The 22,789-nt window shown below is 39.6% G+C and overlaps 1 protein-coding gene and 1 long non-coding RNA gene across 3 annotated transcripts in view; both read right to left on the reverse strand.

The window, feature by feature from the left end:
• Positions 1-4,612: 4,612 nt before the first annotated feature.
• LOC145469694 (uncharacterized) lies at positions 4,613-18,882 on the reverse strand. Of its 2 annotated transcripts, XM_081453476.1 has the most exons (4): positions 18,859-18,882; positions 18,603-18,682; positions 17,864-17,950; positions 4,613-9,775 (listed from the first exon to the last, which is right to left on the reverse strand). In XM_081453476.1, exon 4 carries the CDS (start codon positions 9,544-9,546, stop codon positions 5,260-5,262), a length of 4,287 nt encoding a protein of 1,428 aa, XP_081309602.1. In that variant the 5' UTR covers positions 9,547-9,775; positions 17,864-17,950; positions 18,603-18,682; positions 18,859-18,882; the 3' UTR covers positions 4,613-5,259. The 2 variants fall into 2 exon arrangements, with proteins under 2 accessions (XP_081309602.1, XP_081309601.1); XM_081453475.1 differs by lacking the exon at positions 18,859-18,882 and having other exon boundaries at positions 18,603-18,827.
• Positions 18,883-18,910: 28 nt separating this feature from the next.
• The window catches only part of LOC145469839 (uncharacterized), a 49,180-nt gene continuing 45,301 nt past the window's right edge, over positions 18,911-22,789 (reverse strand). Inside the window, exon 3 of the long non-coding RNA XR_014042383.1 lies at positions 18,911-18,941. This is a non-coding gene — a long non-coding RNA (uncharacterized LOC145469839). The remainder of the gene's footprint in view (positions 18,942-22,789) is intronic.

Genomic DNA, 22,789 nt, shown 5'->3' on the forward strand with positions numbered 1-22,789 from the left:
TGATCGATCAATCAACTAATCAATCAATCAATTAATCAATCAATCAATCAATCAATCAATCAATTAACTGTCTAATGATAAGGGGACTGCGCAGAAGGTACAGTCAAGAACCAATTCACGTCTCTGGTCCTCAAGCCGCCATTAGCTCCACATTTTTGTCTTCATTGAACGTCGTGTACTGTGGTAATGGACTGTGCAATTTCGATTCCTAAATGCACCGAAAAGATATATTTGGTAACCAGAAACCTTAGTTTGATTAATTTTGTTTTCTCCAGGAGCCATAATCAGGGACGGAGACCGTACCTATAATATGGGACAATTTTTCTATTTTTCGAACAACATCCTGACGTCATATATCCGCGCGGATCCACGCACATGTCGGGGGCTCTCGCGTGGATGTTGTCACGTTGCGTGATCAAATGGTGAGAGTTGCGAGATTCTCTTGCAGATTTTTCACAGCGATGGTAGGGAATAAGGCAGGGAATAAGAACCAGGGCTCTTATATGAAGTTTTATGCTCTGAGCTAATGGAAAAGGTGAGTTTTTCAGGGTCGAAAACATGACTTCGATTTCGCGCTGTGAATGAATGCTCGCGCTAGTTGTACGCGTAAGCTTTTGCGCTTGTTCTATAACAAAAAGTTATGTAAGAAAACTCTTTACTCTGGTATAGAGTTAATTTGTGAGTTTCCCAAACAATGCTTAATCATAACCAAACCCTGTTTTGATAGTTCCTTATTATCTCTGTTTGTTTGGCGAGTTTGCAAAAGTTTTTGAAAGGAAAGTCTTATTGGGCCTTGATAAAACATCAAGCGTTGCTTACAATTCAGGCGAAACTCAAACTTGCAATTATTTTTTGTTTTACTGTTCGGTCGAAATACACTCTGATCTGGTGAAATCCTCGCAAGCGTGTGGCAAGAGGAGGGAAACTTTGAAGTCCTGAAACGCTGCTATATCCAAATATATCCAACTAGTGTTTTGCTGTGTTTTCGAAAAGCTGTTAATCTTCAACCGTATGTGAAACTTAGAGTGGAGTAATGTGGAGCCCTTGTATAAGAAGCTGCGGAACACAACTTGGTCAGTGATATAAAGCGGCACATAACTAAATTTGACAGTGTCTTACTTCACTCAAACTGGAGCAGCTTACGACGAAAACACTGAAGCAAAATTCCAACAGACATGAAAATATTGAGTTGTGGGCCAAAAGCATCAAACATTTCGGGAATTTCGGACGCCATTTCCCCGCGCTACATCCGCAAAAATCCTCGCAGCATGTACGCGCGTGTGCCGCACGGGATGGCGCAATTTGTTCTAAAAATAGAAAAATTGTCCCATATCATAGGGACAGCCCCAATACTAGAAATGGCGCGCGCTTACGGTCTCCGTCCCCGATTATGGCTCCTGGTTTTCTCTTGATTTCACTAACAACATTAGTTGTGTCAGGGACCATTACAGCAAGACTCGGAAAGAGTTGGAGTCTCACGTGGGAAATGCCAAGATGTAAGAGTTTTCCTTTACACACCAAAGCTAGAAATACAGTAAAAATCCGCATCTAAGTACCTAGTAATTTAACAACCTACAGGCTGCAATTTGGAATTTAAATCAAAAATACAAAAAACTGTTCAATCTGATCTCGAAAATTCGAGGTTCTTATATGTGGGTTTTTACTGTACTAACTCTCCTTCCTGACATGCATACATTTCCTTTAAAGAAGTTCTGGGAATTTGGTAGTACATCAAGACGATATTCCTTTGTTGATGATCTTGCTTATTCTCGTCACCTGTACTCATTGTAATATAATGCAGTTAAATGCACAAGTGTTACCTTCCCGGTCAGTGGTGTTTCAGTATGCGCATGCGTCAGGATTCCACGTGTTCTTGGACTAAAGGGCGTTTTAGCGGGTTTGCCTTTAGTCAGCGTTTTCTTGAGTATTAGCGTTTTTTTGAGCGTGGAGACTCTTCTCAGAGGCTGATTCCCTCTCCTGTCCCTCCCTGTCTTTTCACCGTTTTATCGGTGTGACGGGTGCCTGTTTTTCTTCCTTCCACGTGGGGCTCATGGCTGGATTGCCAGGATTTGCCACCCATAGCTGGCCATGGGAACGGTCTCCATCTAGCAGCTGGCTGCCAATAGTGGAAACTCCTGGCTATCTCAAGCACCTAACTTAAACTTTGCGAGGCAGTTGTTAATTGATTGTTTCAGGAGAAATAAGGTATGGATCATTATTCAGAACTAAAGAGTTTCGAGTGTTTTTGTTTTGTTTTGTTTTTCTTTTTTAACTACATCCGAGTCATTATTGCAAGCCAGCCAGTTCTTTGGTAAAACCAAAAGGCTCCTCAGCCGTGAGGTGAAAGGGAAGATTTGTCCCACCCTCCCCATTCTCCATGGTGCTAAGGTTTGACTTACGAACCTGGAGTAAAAATTATAGGCCAGCTGAGATCTAAGCTTCTTTTCTTCACCAGACTGGCATCTCAAGAGCTCTGCATGAACGTGGTTCACTGACCTAACACTTGAATTGTTTCTAATCAGCTTGTTGGTTTTTTATTTTTTATTTTTCAGGAGGTCATGTTACTCTAACATGCTGTACAAGACATAAACTGTACATATATATGTTTTTATTTGTGAAGAAAGACTAAAAATGAAACATATGTTTAGTGATTACTCTTAAAATGTACCCCGAGTCTAAGAAGGTTTTGTTGAGCTTTTGTTTTTTTTGTTTGTTTGTTTTTGTTTTTTACATTTGCGAGTGAGATGGATTACGCTAAACATCTCAGACTCGTGAACAAAAGAAAATTATTCTACCAAACAGGGTCCCTGGAATGTCGAAAGAGCACTCATCAAGATCAATCATGTGTAATGGACCTTTTTACAGATGTCACGCTTTTCTGATTGTTTTTCATTCAAACAAGACATGAGCCTTGTCGCTTGATTTTTCATGGTGAATTTAGTAAATATGCAAAGATTCATTGGAATACGATGCAAAGTCACGAAAATATGGGACCTTCGGAACTATGAGAACTTGCCAACTTTTACAAAGTAATGTATGCCAGGGGGCAAGCGTCGATCCCTGGCATAGATTTCTTTCTAAAAATTTGCAAGTTTAGGATCCCATCCCCTGACTTTCATTTTCTTTGCAACCGATATTTGTGAAACTTCGCTTAGTTATTTAGGGTCCCACACTTCCATGTCTTTGCAATCGATGTTTGTGAGATTTATCTCCTAACTTGGCACGAAAAATTTATCTATGGAAGTGTTTTTTTTTGTTGTTGTTTATATGCAAGACACAAAAAATTGTTGATATTGCGTGACATCGGTTAAAAGGACTATTTCAGGATCTTTAAAAATCTACGGTAGTCATGCGCATGGACCCTTTAAATAAATGGCGCTTTCATTTGAATAAAACTACTTATACATCCTAAGCCTCACATTCATGTGAAAAAGCCTTTGTCTGGAAACATGAATACGAGGCAAAGGTAAAGTACAGGTAAAGGTAAACTTTATTAAGCCAGGGTGGCCCATTCAGCGACGAGGCTGACATCCAGAGGAGCCCTGAACTAAAATATAATAATTAAAAGGCTAAGGGTGCATAAAGTAATTTTACCCAAATTTAGACGCCTTTCATGCAAAGAGTCTCTGGAGTACAGTACCAAGAATTGATAGAGGACCGCACCGTACATTTCACTTTATTAACCTTATGTGTTACTTCAGTTAAACTTACACACACCACCAATGATGCAGTCGAACTTTACATACAAGTATTTTCCTTATTTTAAAAGTGCAAATCATTGACCATTGCAATAAGAAATCAATCACCTGTGATTTGGCTACCAATGACGACAGCGTCAATGAGGACAACGTCTTGAAAACAAATACATTTAGATTTTACTATAGTCCCAATCTCCAATTAAAGGAAAAGCCCTGGAAGCGAGATTGTGATTTTGTCTTCGAATTTGGAGGTTACTTAGATCTGTTCAGTTCACCTATCGGTCTAATAACATGTTCAAGTTAAATAGGTATCGGGAGTGTTAACTCCAAAACGGGAAATACGAAGAATTAGCCCTCATGGTTCACGTTCTCCAAACAGGCAGAACTTGGTTATTTCACATTGGTGTTTGGCAAAACATGGCTAAAACTATTGTACAAGGATTTAAAGGAACGTGCACAGCCAAAGTTCTGCTCGTTAAGCCTTCGTTTAGTGACGCTGTCGTTGCCGTTTCCGTCGTGGTTTGCTTCATCTCTCTAATTAACCAAGCTAGCTGGGGATCATACTGGAAGAGAATCGGCCTTTTTTTCGTTTGTTTTCTTTCTTTTACGGACGTTGTTAATTCATCACGTCAAAACTTAGATCCAATATTCTGAATAATACTGTTCTGAGGGTTTTACTAAGATCAAATCTCACTCCAATGAAAATCAATGAAATCAATCTTAACTAGTTGGAAGTACAAATTCATAAAAATATCCGTTGTCGAGTTCCAGGGAAGGGGATTCTCGCTATAATGGTCTATACTGGGAGGCTCCGCCTGCAAGAGGTACCTTTTACGGCCTTCAGGTATATCAAAGGGTATGAATTTCACAAGTTGAGGTACATGAAAGGGTAGGGAAAGCTGTCATCTTCACTCCCGCCAAAACTTGGACTGGACAAATAACATGGTTTTCGGATTCACATCTCTTGTGCTAATGCTTGATTTTCTCCCGTAATATTGTTCATTAACATTATTTCGGGGGTTTGCAAAAGGGATGCAGCGTTCTTTAGTGGGTATGTAAAAGGGATACCTTTTTTCAATAAAAGGTATACGATAGGGCTACCTTTTCTGTAATAACGGTGTACAAAAGGTAAGGGGTTGGACCTCGGGGCGGAGCCTTCCCAAATAAAGCTTTTGCAAGCACCTCCCCCTCACCCTCGGAGTGGGGCAGGGATGCGGGGTGGGCGAGTTTGTTTCGGTTAAAAAGTAACTGAGCAAGATGAAGTTACAAAACTTGTGAACATCATGCATGTAAGGAAATCAATATAAGGGTTCACATCTGTAGTTCCTTGTCGTGTCAGATAACAGCACGTTAGAAATAACAAACAAAACAGAAAAGAGAAAGAATCCAAGAGCGAGCAGGAGGAATAAACTGGACTTCAAAATTTCGTACCCAGGTCTTACTCTGTTTAACGCTTGGCCATAGGAGATCTGGGTTTGCTCACGATTCCTATTCAAAATTGTTAGAATAGAATATAAAACAATCCTTACTCACTGTTTGGTTACGCTGTCTGAAGTACTTATCAACAATTCTCAAGCCGCGGCAACTTGCCGTTAGTTAAGGATGTACTCTCTGTCCTCCTTGATTGGTTGCACAGTTTAAGGATCTCTCTGGCGTTCTTAAGGCATTCATCTCCTTTACTGGACTGTTTAAGAGCGTGATAAACGTTTGCCAAGTTGTTGTAGCTTCTTGCTACAGCAACGTGTACCTCGCCGAAAATCTTTTTTCTGATGAAGAGTGCCTTTTCGTGATATTCTATGGCTTTATTGTACTGTCCGAGAGCCTGATAAAGATTTCCCAAGTTGTTATAACTTGTTCCGATGTCATCATGCTCCTCCCCGAAAGTATTTTTCTTGATGATGAGTGCCTTCTCGTGGTTTTCTTTTGCTTCATTGTACTGTCCAAGAGCTTGATAAACATTTCCCAAGTTGTTAAAGCTTCCTGCAACATTAGCATGTTCCTCGCCGAAAATGTTTTTCCTGATGATCAGTGCCTTCTCGTGATATTCTTTGGCTTCAGTGTAATGTCCAAGAGCTTGATAAACCTTTCCTAAGTTGTCATACATTGTTGCGACATTAGCATGTTCCTCGCCGAAAATCTTTTTCGTGATGATCAGTGCTCTCTCGTGGTATTCTCTGGCTTCATTGTAATGTCCAAGAGCTTGATAAACACCTCCCAAGTTGTTATAACTTGTTGCGACATTAGCATGTTCCTCCCCGAAAATCTTTTCCCTGATGATCAGTGCCTTCTCGAGGTATTCTTTTGCTTCATTGTACTGTCCAAGATCTTGATAAACATTTCCCAAGTTGTTATAGCTTGCTGCGACATTAGCATGTTCCTCGCCGAAAATGTTTTTCCTGATGATCAGTGCCTTCTCGTAATATTCTTTGGCTTCATTGTACTGTCCAAGAGCCTGATAAACATTTCCCAAGTTGTTATAACTTGTTCCAACATCATCATGTTCCTCACCTAAAATCCTTTTCCTGGTGATCAGTGCCTTCTCGTGATATTCTTTTGCTTCATTATACCGCCCAAGATCTTGATAAACATTTCCCAAGTTGTTATAGCTTGCTGCGATATTAGCATGTTCCTCGCCAAAAATCTTTTTCGTGATGATCAGTGCGTTCTCGTGATATTCTTTGGCTTCATTGTATTGTCCAAGAGCCTGATAAAGATTTCCCAAGTTGTTATAACTTGTTCTGACATCATCATGCTCCTCCCCAAAAATCTTTTTGTTGATGATTAGTGCCTTCTCGTAGTATTCTTTTGCTTCACTGTACAGTCCAAGAGCTTGATAAACATTTCCCAAGTTGTTATAACTTCCTGCGACACTAGCATGTTCCTCGCCGAAAATCTTTTTCCTGATGATCAGTGCGTTCTCGTGATATTGTTTGGCTTGATTGTACCGTCCAAGAGCTTGATAAACATTTCCCAAGTTGTTATACATTGTTGCGACACTAGCATGTTCCTCGCCGGAAATCGTTTTCCTGATGATCAGTGCCATTTCAAGGTATTCTTTTGCTTCACTGTACTGTCCAAGAGCTTGATAAACATTTCCCAAGTTGTTATAACTTGCTGCGACATTAGCATGTTCCTCGCCGAAAATCTTTCCCCTGATGATCAATGCCTTCTCGTGATATTCTTTGGCTTCATTATACTGTCCAAGAACTTGATAAACACTTCCCAAATTGTTATAACTTGTTGCGACATTAGCATGTTCCTCGCCGAAAATCTTTTTCGTAATTATCAGTGCCTTCTCGAGGTATTCTTTGGCTTCATTGTACTGTCCAAGAGCCTGATAAAGATTTCCCAAGTTGTTGTAACTTGTTCCGACATCATCATGCTCCTCGCCGAGAATCTTTTTCCTGATGATCAGTGCCTTCTCGAGGTATTCTTTTGCTTTATTGTACTGTCCAAGGGCTTGATAAACATTTCCCAAGTTGTTATAGCTTGCTGCGACATTAGCATGTTCCTCGCCGAAAATCTCTTTCGTGATGATCAAAGCCTTCTTGTGGTATTCTTTGGCTTCATTAAAGTGTCCAAGATGCTGATAAACACTGCCCAAGTTGTTATAACTTGCGGCTACCTTCCAATGATGCTTACCGTAAATTGCAGTATAAATCTTGGTAGCCTCCTCATGGCACGATATTGATGATTTATACTGGCATTTCATTGACAATGTTAACCCATGCACATGAAAAACATTTGCTTTAATTATGTCGCCCTTTCTCGTGCCACTTATATATTGAACAAAATGATAGGCTGACGTTGAAAATAGAATTGTACTGGATAAATTACTAAGGTTATAAAAGACAGTAGCAGTTGAACAAAGCCACGAAACGACATTGTCAGGTGAAATGAAGGGTGCTAACTCCTTCACCCAAACAACTTTAGCAGGAAAAGTGCTTGTAAGAATTTCATACAACGCTTTGCAATGAGTTGTAATCCGACGTAGCATTACGCAAACATCCCCACTTTCATGTAAACGATCCTGCTCCGACTCAATGAGGTAGTGAAAAACCTGAACTGCTACAGATAAACACTCATGTTTCTCTGTGACCTCCATCAGTGACATTTTCCTGAGTACTTGATGAACAACGGTATGCACTCTTAAATAGCTGGGTGCCTCATCCTCACTGTATAAACGCATAATTAAGGAAGAGTTTAAAATCTTTGCTTTAATTAACTCTTCAGTCTGTCGCGAGGTGCGATTATTGACAAAGTTGACAGCTGCTTGAATTGGGACAGGTTCCGAATCACAAAGCGAGAGAAAGAGAAATGTCTGGCGAAGAACCTCATCGCATTTCAAAGTTGTATCTATTGCCAATTGAATTACTTCAGTCATTTTTTTCGGATACGCAGGATTCACTTGAGTAAGACGTTCTTCTGTTACTTCACGTTCGACATCCGCAAGTGTTTTCAAGAAGTTTGACCAGTCATAGGTTGAAGAACGACTCACAAATTGCACGTAAGATGCAGCAGCTGCTAAGGAAAGCGGCTGATAGTCTAGTTCCTCAGCAACCGTTTGAGCTTTCTTACTGTTGGACATTTCCGATACTTGTTTTAATAGCTCGACTGCGTCCTCGGGCTGCATTCCTGCACTGAGTGACTCATGGTAAGTATGAGAAGCATTTGCAGGAATTGCACTGCTATCTTGAGTTGTAATCAGCACCCGACCGTGACCCCACTCTTCACTGGCGGTTTGAGGTAGGTACTCATAAACCAAGGACAGGTTAACAATGTTGTCTGCTATTATTAACCATTTTGAGAACTGTTTAAACTGCGGGAAAATTAAACACTGGAGTTGCTGAAGTCTTTCCTTGGGGTTGGCTTCCTCCGCAGTAGCCAGTTTGGCGAGGGCGTATTCAGTAATTCCCAACTGTTTAGCCTGACTGAGGTACGAGTCAGCTAGCGTTTCAAGGGTTTCAGCATTCAGGGTTGCCACGAACGTTAAGCTTTCACTCTCACCTGATCCTTTTGTAAAGAACTCTTCTCCAATTTGACGCGCAAGTTGAGTTTTGCCACATCCGGGGTTTCCTGATAAGTAAATGGTACTGACTGCTCCGTTACTTCCATCGTCAAGCTCTTGCATTTTTGCCATTATCCTTGTGACGTCATTTGAACGTCTGATGATTTGGTGAGATGGCTTAAACGTGAGAGCACAAAAAGACTCAACTTTGGAATTAATTTCTTGCGTAAGACATTCAACCTGCTCTTCCTTTTCCTGTATCGTGTCTTGTGCCACTTGCAAATCACATTTGACTTCTTTTAATTCCGATTGAAGATTAGCAACCTGTGCCATCAAGTTGTTTACTTCTGCCGTGGGAAAGCTCGTCTGGTTTTTAACCGCCTCTATATCGCTGATCGGAAGACTCAAAGAGTTGAACGCCAGCAACACTCTTCCGACATAACCCTTGAATTCAGCACCAGTAAGTTTCGCCTCGCTGATATGAGCAATGTCATTTCGGACTAGGCGAAGATCGTCGACTTCTTTCTTGATGGCTGCACTCAGCGTTGTGCCAATGCTGTCTGAGAACAGGATCACGAAAAACAAACAGCTACAGTCCCACTCTGCCGTGTTACCGTTTTGTATAGTCCCCAAATATCGTGCATTCTTGGAGCGGCTTTTTCTAGACTCCTTATTACAAAAGTCTAAACCACTTTTTGGCGTGTCTTTCCATTCTCCAGGTGTTGGTTTGTACAGGAAATCCCATTCTTGCTTGAAGACTTGTCGTAGTCCCTCGGGAACCAAGTTAAAGGCAATGTAACAAATTCGAAAATAGTTCAATTGTTCTGAAGTATACTCCATTGTGGAATGATCTGTTGTAAAGATATACCATTTAATTCTGGTTACGAGGATTCGTGTAGAGCAGAAAATGTCCCGTTTATTCTAGAGACGCGTTCTCTGGCTGTCTGGACGAACTTGAGCAAGTTTTCTCAGAGCTGTTGGTTTTGCTTATCAGTGTAAAGACGACAGAAGACGAGTAATTCGTCAAGGCGGACTTTATCTTTTTTGGTACATCTTGAGGGTCATTCCACTGAAATAGAACCTGCACTGAGATTTTTTCAAACTTAACTAATAAGTAATTTTGATATTAACTCCTGTGTAGTCACGTGACCTTTACTGGGGGCATCAGAATAAGAATCATTAGATGACGGTTTCGGTAATAGTTCAAAGCCCTAGCAATTTGTCACAACCCCTTGAACCAGCAGACCGTAGACGATTAGTTTTTTAAATTAAGTTTTCTTACTGAACGCAATCTGACGTAAATAAAAAGTCTGATCTCGAAAAGAAAGATAATAATTAAGATGGCAAGAGCAGGTCTTAGTAACTTGACAAAGTTTGCTGAATTTTAAAGTTTCCGATACGGAAAGTAACTTCAACTACCTTGGTCAAAATAGAGATTGCCAACATTTTTGATGCCGGGGGATAATTAAGGTCCCACATGAATATTCAAAGACGTTAGAACAAGAAAACAAAGTGATTAAAATTCCTTCGAAACAATGTTGCCAAGCAAGCATAAAATTAAGGGCTTTCCCTCGATGGTAAACTTATGTCTAGAACTAATAAATAACATTTGCTCGCATTTGTGTATTATATTCCAGGTAGCTGTGATGTGTTTTGTGATGTTGTGTAAATGTCTCATAAACAAACTAAAGACTAGATAATTATTATTGAATACCGTTTTCTTGTGCTCATACAAACCCAACCATCTTGTCATACTCAAGCTATTCTTCCCTTTCACTCACAAACTTGAAAAATCACTTCCCGATGGTGGCCATGAATATAGCTACCTAAAAGTTTCACTAAGTTGGAATTTTGCTATCCTTAGCATGGCTTAAAGTGCCATTAACCCCCTATTTTTTTTTTCGCTAATATAAATTTCCTTTTTCTCATGATCACCACTGCGAAAAAAGTATAGTTGTAGCTATTTTCGTTAATTTGGTATGAATTTTCAAAGTTTGTAAAATTGCCCTTTTCCATGTTCACGACTGAGTAATAGTGGAGAATGGGACGAGCTGGCTTCTGACGTCATTTCGCAAAAACAATATTTTGTTTCTGATAAGAATATATGCGAACATGCGATAGTGTGAGTCAAAATCGTTGCAGAATGCAAGGAAGATGTGTTGTTGGAGGCTGTAGCAATACAGGATGCGTAGGATAGCGTATTCCTCTTCATTCAATACCTCTATCTCAATGAAACTCGACCAGAAACGAGAATAAGACCAAAGAAGTGGGCTAATCTGTGCGACCCTAAAGCCGGGGAGCCATTGAGGATTTCTTCGATCTCGGGTTCGCCGCTACTGTAAAAACCTAGAGATTTTCATGGCCTGTACATTCTTCTCTATCTCTGGTGGAAAGCTTAGCATTGTCAAGGTACTGCATGAGACACGAATTTGGGATAAGCTGGAAGCCATCTGACTATTCCGAGCGCAAACGATCCTCAGAGTCGCAGACGAAACTATAGATCGTTTTCATGTGACGTCATCATTTTCTAAGGGAGGAGGATAAGAGGAGGTAAATTTATATCTGTTTACGATGTTACAGCTTAGTAGTGTGCTTCGTTTGGAAACCAGCGTATTTTGAATTTCAGAGTTTTTGGCGGTGCGTGACAAAAAGCAACAATCGCATTTGTCGAAAAACATATACCTATCTAATTTTTAACTTTTTCAGAAGTCAGATCATTAGAAAAAGTGCTTATGCAAATGTTTGGTCGCTCAGTACAGATAATCAGTCGCCTTGATAGCCAATGTAAGTTCCAAATGTTTACACTATTTTCCCGCCGCCATATTGGTGCACCACAGAGGAACACCAACATGGCGTTTCCATACTGGGCTCTGTAAATTTCTGCGAAACATTTCGACAAATATCTGCAGGCTGGGAAAACGCACAAACCTAAAACTTGGAGAAGTGTCTTCTCTATCTACTTTCTATAAGATCACAATTTCTTGACTTTATCCACTGAATGGTAATCAGTAATGTGAACACGTTAGCTTTACTAAAAATGTCAATGAACAGAGAGCTTCAGCTCCGAAAGCTCTTGATGGAAAGCTTGTCAAAGCTACGCAAAATGGTTAGATCTTGATCATAAAATTGATTGATCAGCCGAGCACAATAAGTAATTATGTTAAACTGAGTTTCATTACCAGTGCAGGTTGCGGATTGAAAGATGTGCAATCTCACCCGAGATGATGGATTGATTGTTTTCCTGCCGTGGGGCGACGATCAAGGCCAAAATAAATATCTTAGGAAAGCCAGTGAGACTTGAGAGCGCGAAAGCAAAGTAGTAGGACTAAAATGTCTCGCAACAAAAGATGTGCAAAATACCTGGAACAGAATCTGTTGTAGAAACTGTTTAATTGGTTTTGCTGATTTGCTCTCCCGTTGTTTCTTAAAACTATCAGAGTCTGCAAAAACAAATCCAATTAACGTTGACATTAATACAATCTTCCTTAAAATCACACTTTGGAGAAATAGATGCATTCTTAGACTTCTGAAGTATTCAAAACAAACAGTAGACGAGCGACCAATTATTCAGACATGCATTCTTGAAAAATGCATAGTTGCTGCCAAATTGTTAAGCAAATGACAAAGTTACTATCTTCTGACGTTTCGGATTAAAACAGCACCGAGTAGTAATACTGAGTGAGCATGGCGGTCGGACGTCTGATTTCACGTGGCATAGTATTCGCTTGTTGCCTTCTCTTAATCGTATTGTGGCGGTGGAAAACAGAAGATGGTGGCGTTGGTGATGTAGGATTTGGTCCCAAGAACAAGACAGAGACAGCGACAGAGACAAAAGTGGCTAATTTGTGGACAATTTTGGATCCTAAAACGACTCGCCGGACGCTTCGAATGTTTAAAAGGAAATTTTTCCAGCGAAGGCTTTTTTACTACAACAACACGAAAGCTTCGTTTAATCCTGACTGCTGGATACTACTCTCAGGAGGTTGTCCAAATCCTGGACCAAAACAGAACCAGACTAAAGTAAGAGCAAAATGTTGCTTATAATGTGAACGGGTCATCGGCCAGAACACGAAACGGATCCTGGAGTGTTCAGAATGTTCACAACAGGCTCATTGGAAACGTGTAGGATTGACCAAACAAATGTGCGCTTAGGCAGAAAGCTGGAACCGCTGGAGTTGCTGCTCTCCATTTAATTTCTCGGATTCCTTCTTTGAACAAGCTAACATTGACGAAATTGATTTCAATTTCACTGACGTTTATGCAAATCTTGAGGCGACAATCGAAGGAAATTATGCAGATCGATCCACACGACCCAAGAAGATTGAAGCTCGAGGGACAACAAATGTACAAGGAACAATGCTGTGTCATTTGAACATCAACAGCGCACAAAATAAATTTGAAGAATTGACTCACATGATTAAGAGGGTGTCTCTGTAAGAACCGACCACTGATTTTACTTCGAAAATTTGATTTTTCTCATAAGCTGGGATTTCGAAGCCCTTACCTAGTCAATCACTAAAATGAGTTTTGTTTCATTAAAAATTCCAATTGAAGTTTTCTAGGATTGATCGAGGTTCGGTCCGCTCGACACAAGTTTCATGCCCGCCGAAACTGGAAAAATAGCACATATTGCCGGCGCTCTAAAAAAATAATATTCGCTCAAAAGTCCCAATTCCTTTTTTCAACTATAGATATATCATAGCAGTTTGTTTAGCCATATTGCAATTATAATTCAATGTTGTTTCTTCAACGGTTAAAAGAAGATTTTCTACCCGTTAAATCGAGTTTTGAACCAAACGCGAAAATAGCTCTACTTTGAAGGCACGTTTTAAAAATGTGGCACCTGTTTGAAACTGCTGAACTACATGAATAGAAAGTATAAATGTCCCTTAATTTAAAACAATAATAAAATTTGTCTGCCCACTAGGTTTTCAAAACTAACGACCGCTTTAAGTTCAAGAAATTTTGAAAATATTCCAGTGAGTAACTAACACACTCGCCTTCGTAAAGTGCTGCGATAAATTCCCGTAAATCTCTTACCTGGCTTCAAGATTAAAGTTTTGGTCCTTTGTAGCGATCCTTGAAACCTAGGTAGCATTAAAACTGCCAGCTTTTCCTTCCAACTGTAGGTTTGTATATAAAGTAGATTTATACATTCCTCATTTGTGTCGAGCGTGACCGTCACATACTTCGATGTTCTTTATATCACTGACCATGTTTTCCTCGAAGCCGGTTTAATTATGTAGACTCCTCTTAAAAAGTTTGTAGAAGCACTCTGTTGGACAACTCTCGGCACGCATACATATATGAACAGTAAACGGTGATTCGGGAAGCCAAGGAAGGATTGATAAATGCCACGGCCATTTTGTGTTTATAACAACTGATTTAGTTCCCAATCTTTCCCGTTAATGGGAAGATTGGGAACTAACTCACTTGTTGTAAACACAAAATGGGCGTGGCATTTATCAATCCTTCCTTGGCTTCCCGAATCACCGTTTGAGCGAATATTATTTTTTTAGAGCGCCGGCAATATGTGCTATTTTTCCAGTTTCGGCGGGCATGAAACTTGTGTCGAGCGGACCGAACTTCAACCATTCCTAGAAAACTTCAATTGGAATTTTTGATGAAACAAAGCTCATTTTAGTGATTGGCTAGGTAAGGGCTTCGAAATCCCAGCTTATGAAAAAAATCGAATTTTCGAAGTAAAATCAGTGGTCGGTTCTTACAGAGACAGCCTCTTAAAGCCCTGAAAGCGCAGATTTTACCCATAAGTGAAACAAAGATCGACTCCACCTATCCAAACGATCAATTTAGCCTGCCTGGTTATTCATTATATCGTAATGACAGGAAAAAAGGCGGCGGTAGTATTTCGGCTCTCATCTCCACCGTAGTCCCATGTAGGAGATTAAAACCTGATCGTCTCTACCAGTGTATAGAGCCAATCGTGTTGGACGTGAAAATTGGGAAGATAAACATGATAATAATTGGTCTTTACCGACCGCTTAGACTATTAGTGGAAAAAAATTACCAGCAATTGTTAGAGGAAGAACTGAACCACTGAACCATTGTACTTGGGAGTAACTTCAAAGAGACTCGGTGACTGTCATTGGTGACCTTAACCCAGACAGGCTAAGGCCTCAGAGAAAAGAAGGCAAATTACTCCTGGATTTCGAAATGGTGCAGGGCTTTGAATGCCTCATAAAGCAGCCAACTAGATTGGATAGAAACGGAACAACAACAACAACAGCCACGCTTATCGATGTACTGCTCACCAATCAACCAGAGAAGGAGTTTTTGACCCTGCCCTAAGTGATCATATGCTCATCTATGGTATAGTGAAAGAAAAAGCGAGGAAACACTCACGCAAAATCATCCATTTCGGGCGCTACAAAAACTTTGATCCGGTGAAATATGAAAATCTACTAATGACGGTACCTGGGCACGTCGGAAACCTGTTTGATGATGTTGAGGACAAGGCGTATTATTGGAATACAATCATGCGAGACATTGTAAACGAATGTTTCCCCCAGAAAAAGAAGCGAGTACAGGATAAAGACGTACCTATATGACAACCTACCGCATGGAAGAATACCATCCGAGCAAAGAGAAGAGCTTTTAAGATGTATCTCAATGAAAGGACACAGTAAAACAGGGAAGAGAAGGTGAAATGTCGCAATGAGGCAGTCAGACAAAGAAGAATTGCTATACGGCAATACTGGAATAAAAAGACTTCTGACCTTAAAGAAAACCCAAGAAATTTTTTCCAAACCTCTAAACCGTTTCTTGGATCTAGGAAAGGGGTCATGAGGACTGATATTAACTTAAAAGTTGACGGCAAGATCATTAGCGACCAAGAAACTGTTGCGGAAATATTAGCGGATCACTTTGCAACGATAGCAAGCGATATCGGAGATGTCAACTTAAGAAACTCCTCGGAGAGTGACTTGTGTCTTGCGAATACAAACGCCGAATAGTTCAGAACCAATGATCAAGTCCAATCCAGCAAACCAAGTACAAGTCATAAATGCTCTGGAGTCACCTAATAGCAGAAAAGCATCTGGGTACGACAATCGGCCAGCCAGAGTACTGAAGTATGGAGCGGAGAAACTCGCTATACCAGTGGCGAATCTGTACAATTCATGTATTACAAATCGTCAATGGCCAACCAACTGGAAAAGGGGGAAATAGACAACCGTCTTTAAGAAAGAGGATCTACAAGATAGTGGGGACTATTGACCAATAACTGTCCTTCCAGTGGTATTTCAGCAGCTACTCAGCGACCAGATTTCAAAGCAATTTGACAGCCGTTTGGATCCTCGAATCAGGGCATACCGTACACGTCATAGTTGTGAAAGAACACTGATAAGTCTTACTGAAGCATGGAAATCAGCACGTGATAACCAGCGAACTGTTAAAATCTTGTCTACTGACTTGAGTAAGGCTTTTGACTCGCTCAATCCTTCGTTAATGATCAGCAAATTATAAGCGTATGGATTTCATGACGAACTGCGTGATCTACTTCGATCCTACCTGTGTGATCGACTGAGCCGAGTGAAACTGGGAGCTTTTAGAAGTGAATGGAAGAGGAGTGATAGCCCTAGGCCCATTGTTATGAAACATCTTTCAGAACAATCTGACATATGTAATTACTTCGCATCTCTCTATATACGCGGATGACCTTCAAATGTATGAAACAGCGGGGGGACCCGAAAATGGCTAACACCAATCTTATGAGGAATGCCATCGCTCGCCTTACAACTTAAGGGTGGCGGAGTTCGCTATTCCCAGATTTAGGACCAAGAAATATGGTAAACATTCGCTCACCTACCTGGGACCAAAGTTATGGAATAAGCTACCAAGCGAAATTAGAACCCTCCCATCACTATTTAGTTTTAAAAATCGTAGCCGTAAATTTGATTTAAGTGTAATGGTAGAAGATGACAATTGTTCCAACTGCATGCTTTGTAATTCTTAATTCTTTTTAATAATTTATATCATTAGCTGATTGTTATTAGAAAATAGTTTGTTGATTTTTAACTATATTATATGGTTAATTATATTGTTGGGCTTTTTTTAATAGTTCAGTAGAAAATAGTTAGTAGGTCGTTAATTATATGTAGTGTCCCCAATTAGTAGAGGGTTTTTTTCCCCATCGGCTAGATGTTAAGACACATTAATAAAGTTTATGTATGTTCTTCCTTTTTCTTCTTTGCCAAACACCTGTGAATAGTTCTGAAAGCTTCAACGTCTTATCAAAGAAAAGTGAAAGTGCTTATGAATCAATATTGAACTTAAGACTCGCTCTTCATACTTCAGTTAACTTTTGACAGTTAATTCCTGTGTAGTGACCTGAACTCTGTTGTCGTTACAACTATCCGATGATAGTTTCAGCAATAAATCAACGTCCCAATGACAAGAGATTGTTCACAACACATTAAGGCGGCAAACGTATCTACTGAAGATTATTAATGTTAATTGACTTTCTCTCCCCGAAATAGAAACTTTGATTTTAAAAAAAGAAAGCCCGAGAATGTAATGAAGCTGGCAAGAGCAAGTCTTAACAACTTAAACGCCAAGTTTGCGTTAAACAAATGCAGTCTACGATAAAAAAATATATGACGGGCTTTGAATTATGATGAATTATCTTAGTAACAATATAGATTGAATGTTTGAATGCTGGGGATTAATTAATATCCCAAATAGATATTCAAAGAAGGCCAGCGGTGAAGTTAAAACCAAAAAAACAGAGAAGTATTAAAACTGATTCGTTTGAAACAATGTTGGCAGGCAAGCATAAAATCAGGGACTTTCCCTTGTTGGAAGACTTTATGTCTAGTGCCAGTAAAAAAACACAGCGAAATTTGTGTGTTGTTTCAAGTAGCTGTGATCCATATTGTGATGTTGTGTAAATGCCTCGTAAACAAACAGACGATTAATTCAGTTTTAGAATTTCGTTTTCTTGTGCTTATAAAAACATGAACCATCAATCACGCGATGCTCATTTAATACCCTTTCCCTCACAAGTTTTAAATGTAACTTTCCTATCTAACTGATATTACATTTATTACACTTGTTTGAAAGTTATTTCGGAAATATTAGATGTTAGTTTTCCTTGACAGTAAGAGGGATTAAAAAGAATGCAAAATTTACTACTTACTTCAACAGACGTTAATTTACGCAGAAACCAGTTGATTGGTTTTCAGTGCTAGTTTGTTCCTCTCTGTGTTCTCCAAACGATCAAAATCTGCAATCGTAGGAATAAATGAAAAGAGGCGATGAATATAGCTATCTAAACGTATCACTTTGTTGGAGTTTTTATCCCTAGCATGCCTTAAGTCTTCCAAGCAAGCATCAGACGAACGAAATTCCATTCGTGTTCAGGTATTGAAATGCAAAGTTAAGGTTGCAAATAAATAAATGATTAAGTTGTTTCCTTTAAAAGTTTCTACTAAAATTGCATTTTCCTTCTTTCCGGATTCGAAGACTTTACCAGTTTTAACAATGTTTCCCATGTAGTTAAGTGACCACATTGGCTTTACTAAAAATGCAAATAAATAGAAAGATTCGGAACCGAAAGCTCTTGATGGAAAGCTTGCCAAAACTACGCAAAAATAATATGAGCTTGAACACAAAACATTGAACAGCCGGCAATCAATTATTGTGTTAAAGTGAGTTTCATTACCTATGCAGGCTGAAAAACGAGAAAGTTTAATCTTTAAACAAAATCATTATAAGACGTGCAATCTCTCCTGACCTGATGGATTGACTGTTTTCATGCCAAAAGGCGACGATCAAGGCCAATATAAATATCTTAGGAAAGCCAGTGAGACTTGAGAGCGCGAAAGCAAAGTAGTACTAGGATTAAAATGCCTCTGAACAACAAATGTGCAAAATACCTGGAGCAGACTCTGATGTCGTAACTGTTTAATTGGTTTTGCTGACTTGTTCTCCCGTTGTTTCTTAAAACTATCAAAGTCTGCAATAACAAATCCAATGAGCATTGACGTTAATACGACCTTCTTAAATCACACTTAGACTTCTAAAGTGCTTAAAACAAAGCTAAGTGCAACCGAGCGACCATTTATTCAGACATGCATTCTTGAAAAATGCAAAGTTGTTGCCAAACTGTTAAGCAAATGACAGAGTTTCTACCTTCTGATGGTTCGGCTCAAATCATAACGAAGTAATCGCTACTTTTCCCTTCCCTCTTCTTTACCAAACACCTGTGAATAAACCTGAAAGCTTCAACGTCAGATCAAAGGGAAGTGAAAATGCTAAACTTAAGAGTGACTCTTCACACTTCTGAGTTAAATTTTGACAGTTAATTCCTGTGTAGTAACGTAACCTCTGAGAAAATGAAATATCGCCGTGAATATAGCTATCCAAATATAACAATCTCCCCCGAGATGATTGATTGATTATTTTCGTGCCGTGGGGCGACGATCAAGGCCAAAATAAATATCTTAGGAAAGCCAGTGGGACTTGAGAGCGCGAAAGCAAAGTACTAGGATTAAAATACCTCTGAACAACAAATGTGCCAAACAGCACCGAGTAGTAATACTTTTTCTTCTTTACCAAACACCTGCGAATAGATGTGAAAGCTTCAACGTCACATCAAACGAAAGTGAAAGTGCTTATGAAGCAATATTAAACTTAAGAGTGACTCGCTCTTCATACTTCAGTTAACTATTGACAGTTAATTCCTGGATACCTCTGTTGCCGTCGTAAGAATTTATCTGATGACAGTTTTAGCAGTAAATCAACGTCCTAATGACAAGAGATTGTTCACAACACATTAAGACGGCAGACTGAAGATTATGAAAGTTAACTGAGTTTCACTTCCACAAATAGAAACTTTGATTTTAAAAAAGAAAGCCTGAGAATGTAATGAAGCTGGCATGAGCAAGTCAGCTTAGTAACTTAACTAACCAAGTTTGTTGCGTTAAACACATGCAGTTGACGATAAAAATGAGAAATGAGATGAATTATCTTAGTCAAAATATGGATTTAATGTTTAAATGCCAGGGAAGGGGGGGGGGGGGGGGAGCGATTAATATTCCAAACAAAAAAATATTCAAGGAAGGCCAAGGATGTTAAAACAAAAAAACAGAGTAGTATTACAACTGTAAAACTGATTCGTTTGAAACAATGTTGCCAGGCAAGCATAAAATCAGGGACTTTCCCTTGTTGGAAGACTTAATGTCTAGTGCCAGTAAAATAACACTTAGTGAAATTTGTGTGTTATTTTTAGTAGTAGCTGTGATTTTTAAAAGTAGCTGTGATCTCTCTTCTGATGTTGTGTAAATGTCTCAAAAACGAACTGAGGTCTAATTGTTTTAGAATTTCGTTGTTTTGTGCTCATAAAAACCATCAATCCCTTGATGCTCAAGTTATTTAATACCCTTTAACCCTCAAGCTTTAAATATAACTTTGCTATCTGACTGACGATACATTTATACATTTATTTGAAAGTTATTTCGGAAAAATTAGAGGGTTAAAGAGAATACAAAATTTACCACTTACTTTGAACAAACGTTAATTTCCGCAGAAACCAGGCGATTGGTTTTCAGTGCTAGTTTGTTCCTCCCTGTGTTCTCCAAACGATGAAATGGTAGGAATAAATGAAAAGAGGCGATGAATATAGCTATCTAAACGTTTCACTTTGTCGGTGTTTTTTATCCCTACCATGCGTTAAGTCTTCCAAGCAAGCATCAGACGAAGGAAATTCCATTCGTGTCTGTCGGATATTGAAATGCAAAGTTAAGGTTGCAAATAAATTAATAGATTAGGTTGTTTCCTTTAAAAGTTTCTACCCAAACTGGTCGGTGGATACAAAGTCCAGGCCTCTTCGACTGCCGTGAAGGGCGAGAGGAACACTCTCGCTCTTCCTCGGTTTGTATTTGGCCCTGAGGGGGGGCGGAGGCAGTGCCATGTATGGGCTTTATAAGTATGGGCCGCTGTGAAGGGTATGATTTTCAAGCAGTTTACTCTAGGATAGGGTACATAAATCAGAACGTTTGGGTCTAGAATAGGGTATCATTTTTCCCAAAACTGACTAGTTGGTTGAAGATTTTATCTAGACTAAGGAAACCAGGAATTGCCACTCAAAAATATAAAAAAATCAAATCGGCAAGTTTAAATTCACGCAAATCAGCCTCAAAAGTGTCGATAGATGGGGGGATTTGGGGAGTTTACTCTAGCGCAGGGTAGCAAAATTCAGCTGAACTAGCTCTGGTATAGGCTAAGGGTTTCAGGGTCCCAGCGGCACATCCCCACCCAGAAATTTCCAAAGGACCCCCCGGGGTATTTGGCTTGTTTTTCCGAAGTGTTAACATTAGTAAACGCCACATCCTGATCAAAACAGCTGATGCGATCGCGCCACCTGCTTTCGCGGATGTAGATACAGAACAGAGCATCAAAGGTTGACAAAATAAAATTCAGTGAGCCTGCAATGATTTCATTCATGGAGGATACCACATCATCTAAGATGACAGATCAAATTGATGATTTTATCGAAGTCTTATCGCGAAAGAAAGCTGAAATTCTTTCTCTGTTTTCTAAACATTTTAAAGGGATGAGAAGGGGTCAGAATGCAGGGAACCCATAAGAAAATTTAAGAAAGGTTTTTTTTTGCTCTGGTAGAGTCAAACTAAACTCGTCCGGACGAGTTTTTCTGCTGTCTCGGACGACAAGAGGACTGCAAATATGAATCCGTATTGTATAATGTATAAACAAGGAAAATACCAAGTCACTGGCATTTTTTTTTTTTTTTTTACACTGCACGGGTATTGAAAGGGTAAAGCCAAAATATAGCTTATTTTAAGTTACATTTTTTCCCCATTTTTTACACAATTAAACCTCTGATTTTTGACCGCTCTCCTCCTCTCTTTTAATACCTTTTACTCTGGCAGGGGATCAACTTCGTTCCCAGGGTTTCTAATCTTCCCACAGGAACGAGGTTGGCAGAGGACAGTGTTGCCTTGTACATCAACTTGAACAACTTTTTTCATGGATAAAATGACTGTCTCTTTGCAGAGGGTACTAAAGGATGGGTCCCCTTTTATTAGAAGATTTCAAATCAGACAGATTAAATAATAATGTAATTTGGAATAATCGGTATTGGCATAAATTAATATTTTGCCGACACGGAACAGAGAGCTGGGTGCGTTTGTAAAAAGAGACGGTTGAGAAACTTGAGACATTCTGCGGTTCGCCTTGCCACTAGCACCTTTTGCATAAGGTTTAGTTTTGTTGTGTAAATAACGTTAATCTGTCTAACGGCTCTTCCCCGAGGTTATATACCATTTTGACCGACAAAAGTACCCCTTTCGAATACCTTTCATTAAAAAAAGGTAGCCCCTTCACCTACCTACTTACGAACACTGTATTATAACTGCTGTGACTGGTCTTCTTGTCTTATTTTCATGTAGTGCTTTTATATAATGATACACAGCCATAAGAAGTGTATGTGCGAAACATTTTAAGGACCCTCTAAAATACCTAAATGACAGACTTCCCCATCCTTCAACATACCTCAACTCGTGAAATCCCTACCCTTCTATATCCCTGAAGCCTGAAAAAGGTAACCCTTTCTGCAGAGCCTCCCCGCAGAGGCCAGTACAGGGAGCACCCCCGGGCATGTTTCATCAGCCACTTGATGAAATGGTAGGTGAGGATCGACGTGGGCTTCACAATGTCTGGGTGGTTGAATTAATTTTAATTTTATTCAGCTCAATTAAATATTACATACTTTTACCTATGCTGTCTTTTAAGAGTAGAACTCATTTTAATACTACATGTATATTAGCCTATATTTATTGGGGCCTGTCCACACTATCCCGCAGAAATGAAAAACCGCAGCTTTATTTCTACGGTCAGGCCTACCACGTCACAAAACGGAGCTTTCGAAATCGCTCTTCAACCCGGAGGAATTTGAAAACGCCGGTTTTGCGTTTCAGTTCCCACGAAAAACATTTTGAAAACGGAGCTCTTCGAAATCGACGATGGCACGATAATCATGTGCTTTGGGGGTTTGGGAAGTAGTACCATGTGTGGAAATGTAGATAGGAGATTCTCATCCTAT

Source organism: Orbicella franksi, chromosome 15 (genome assembly GCF_964199315.1).
Source record: "Orbicella franksi chromosome 15, jaOrbFran1.1, whole genome shotgun sequence".
Taxonomy (NCBI): Eukaryota; Metazoa; Cnidaria; class Anthozoa; order Scleractinia; family Merulinidae; genus Orbicella; species Orbicella franksi.

What these genes read in the sequence shown, in the direction of transcription:
- LOC145469694 (XM_081453476.1), bottom strand. Translation starts at nt 9,546, where the DNA reads ATGGAGTATACTTCAGAACAATTGAACTATTTTCGAATTTGTTACATT.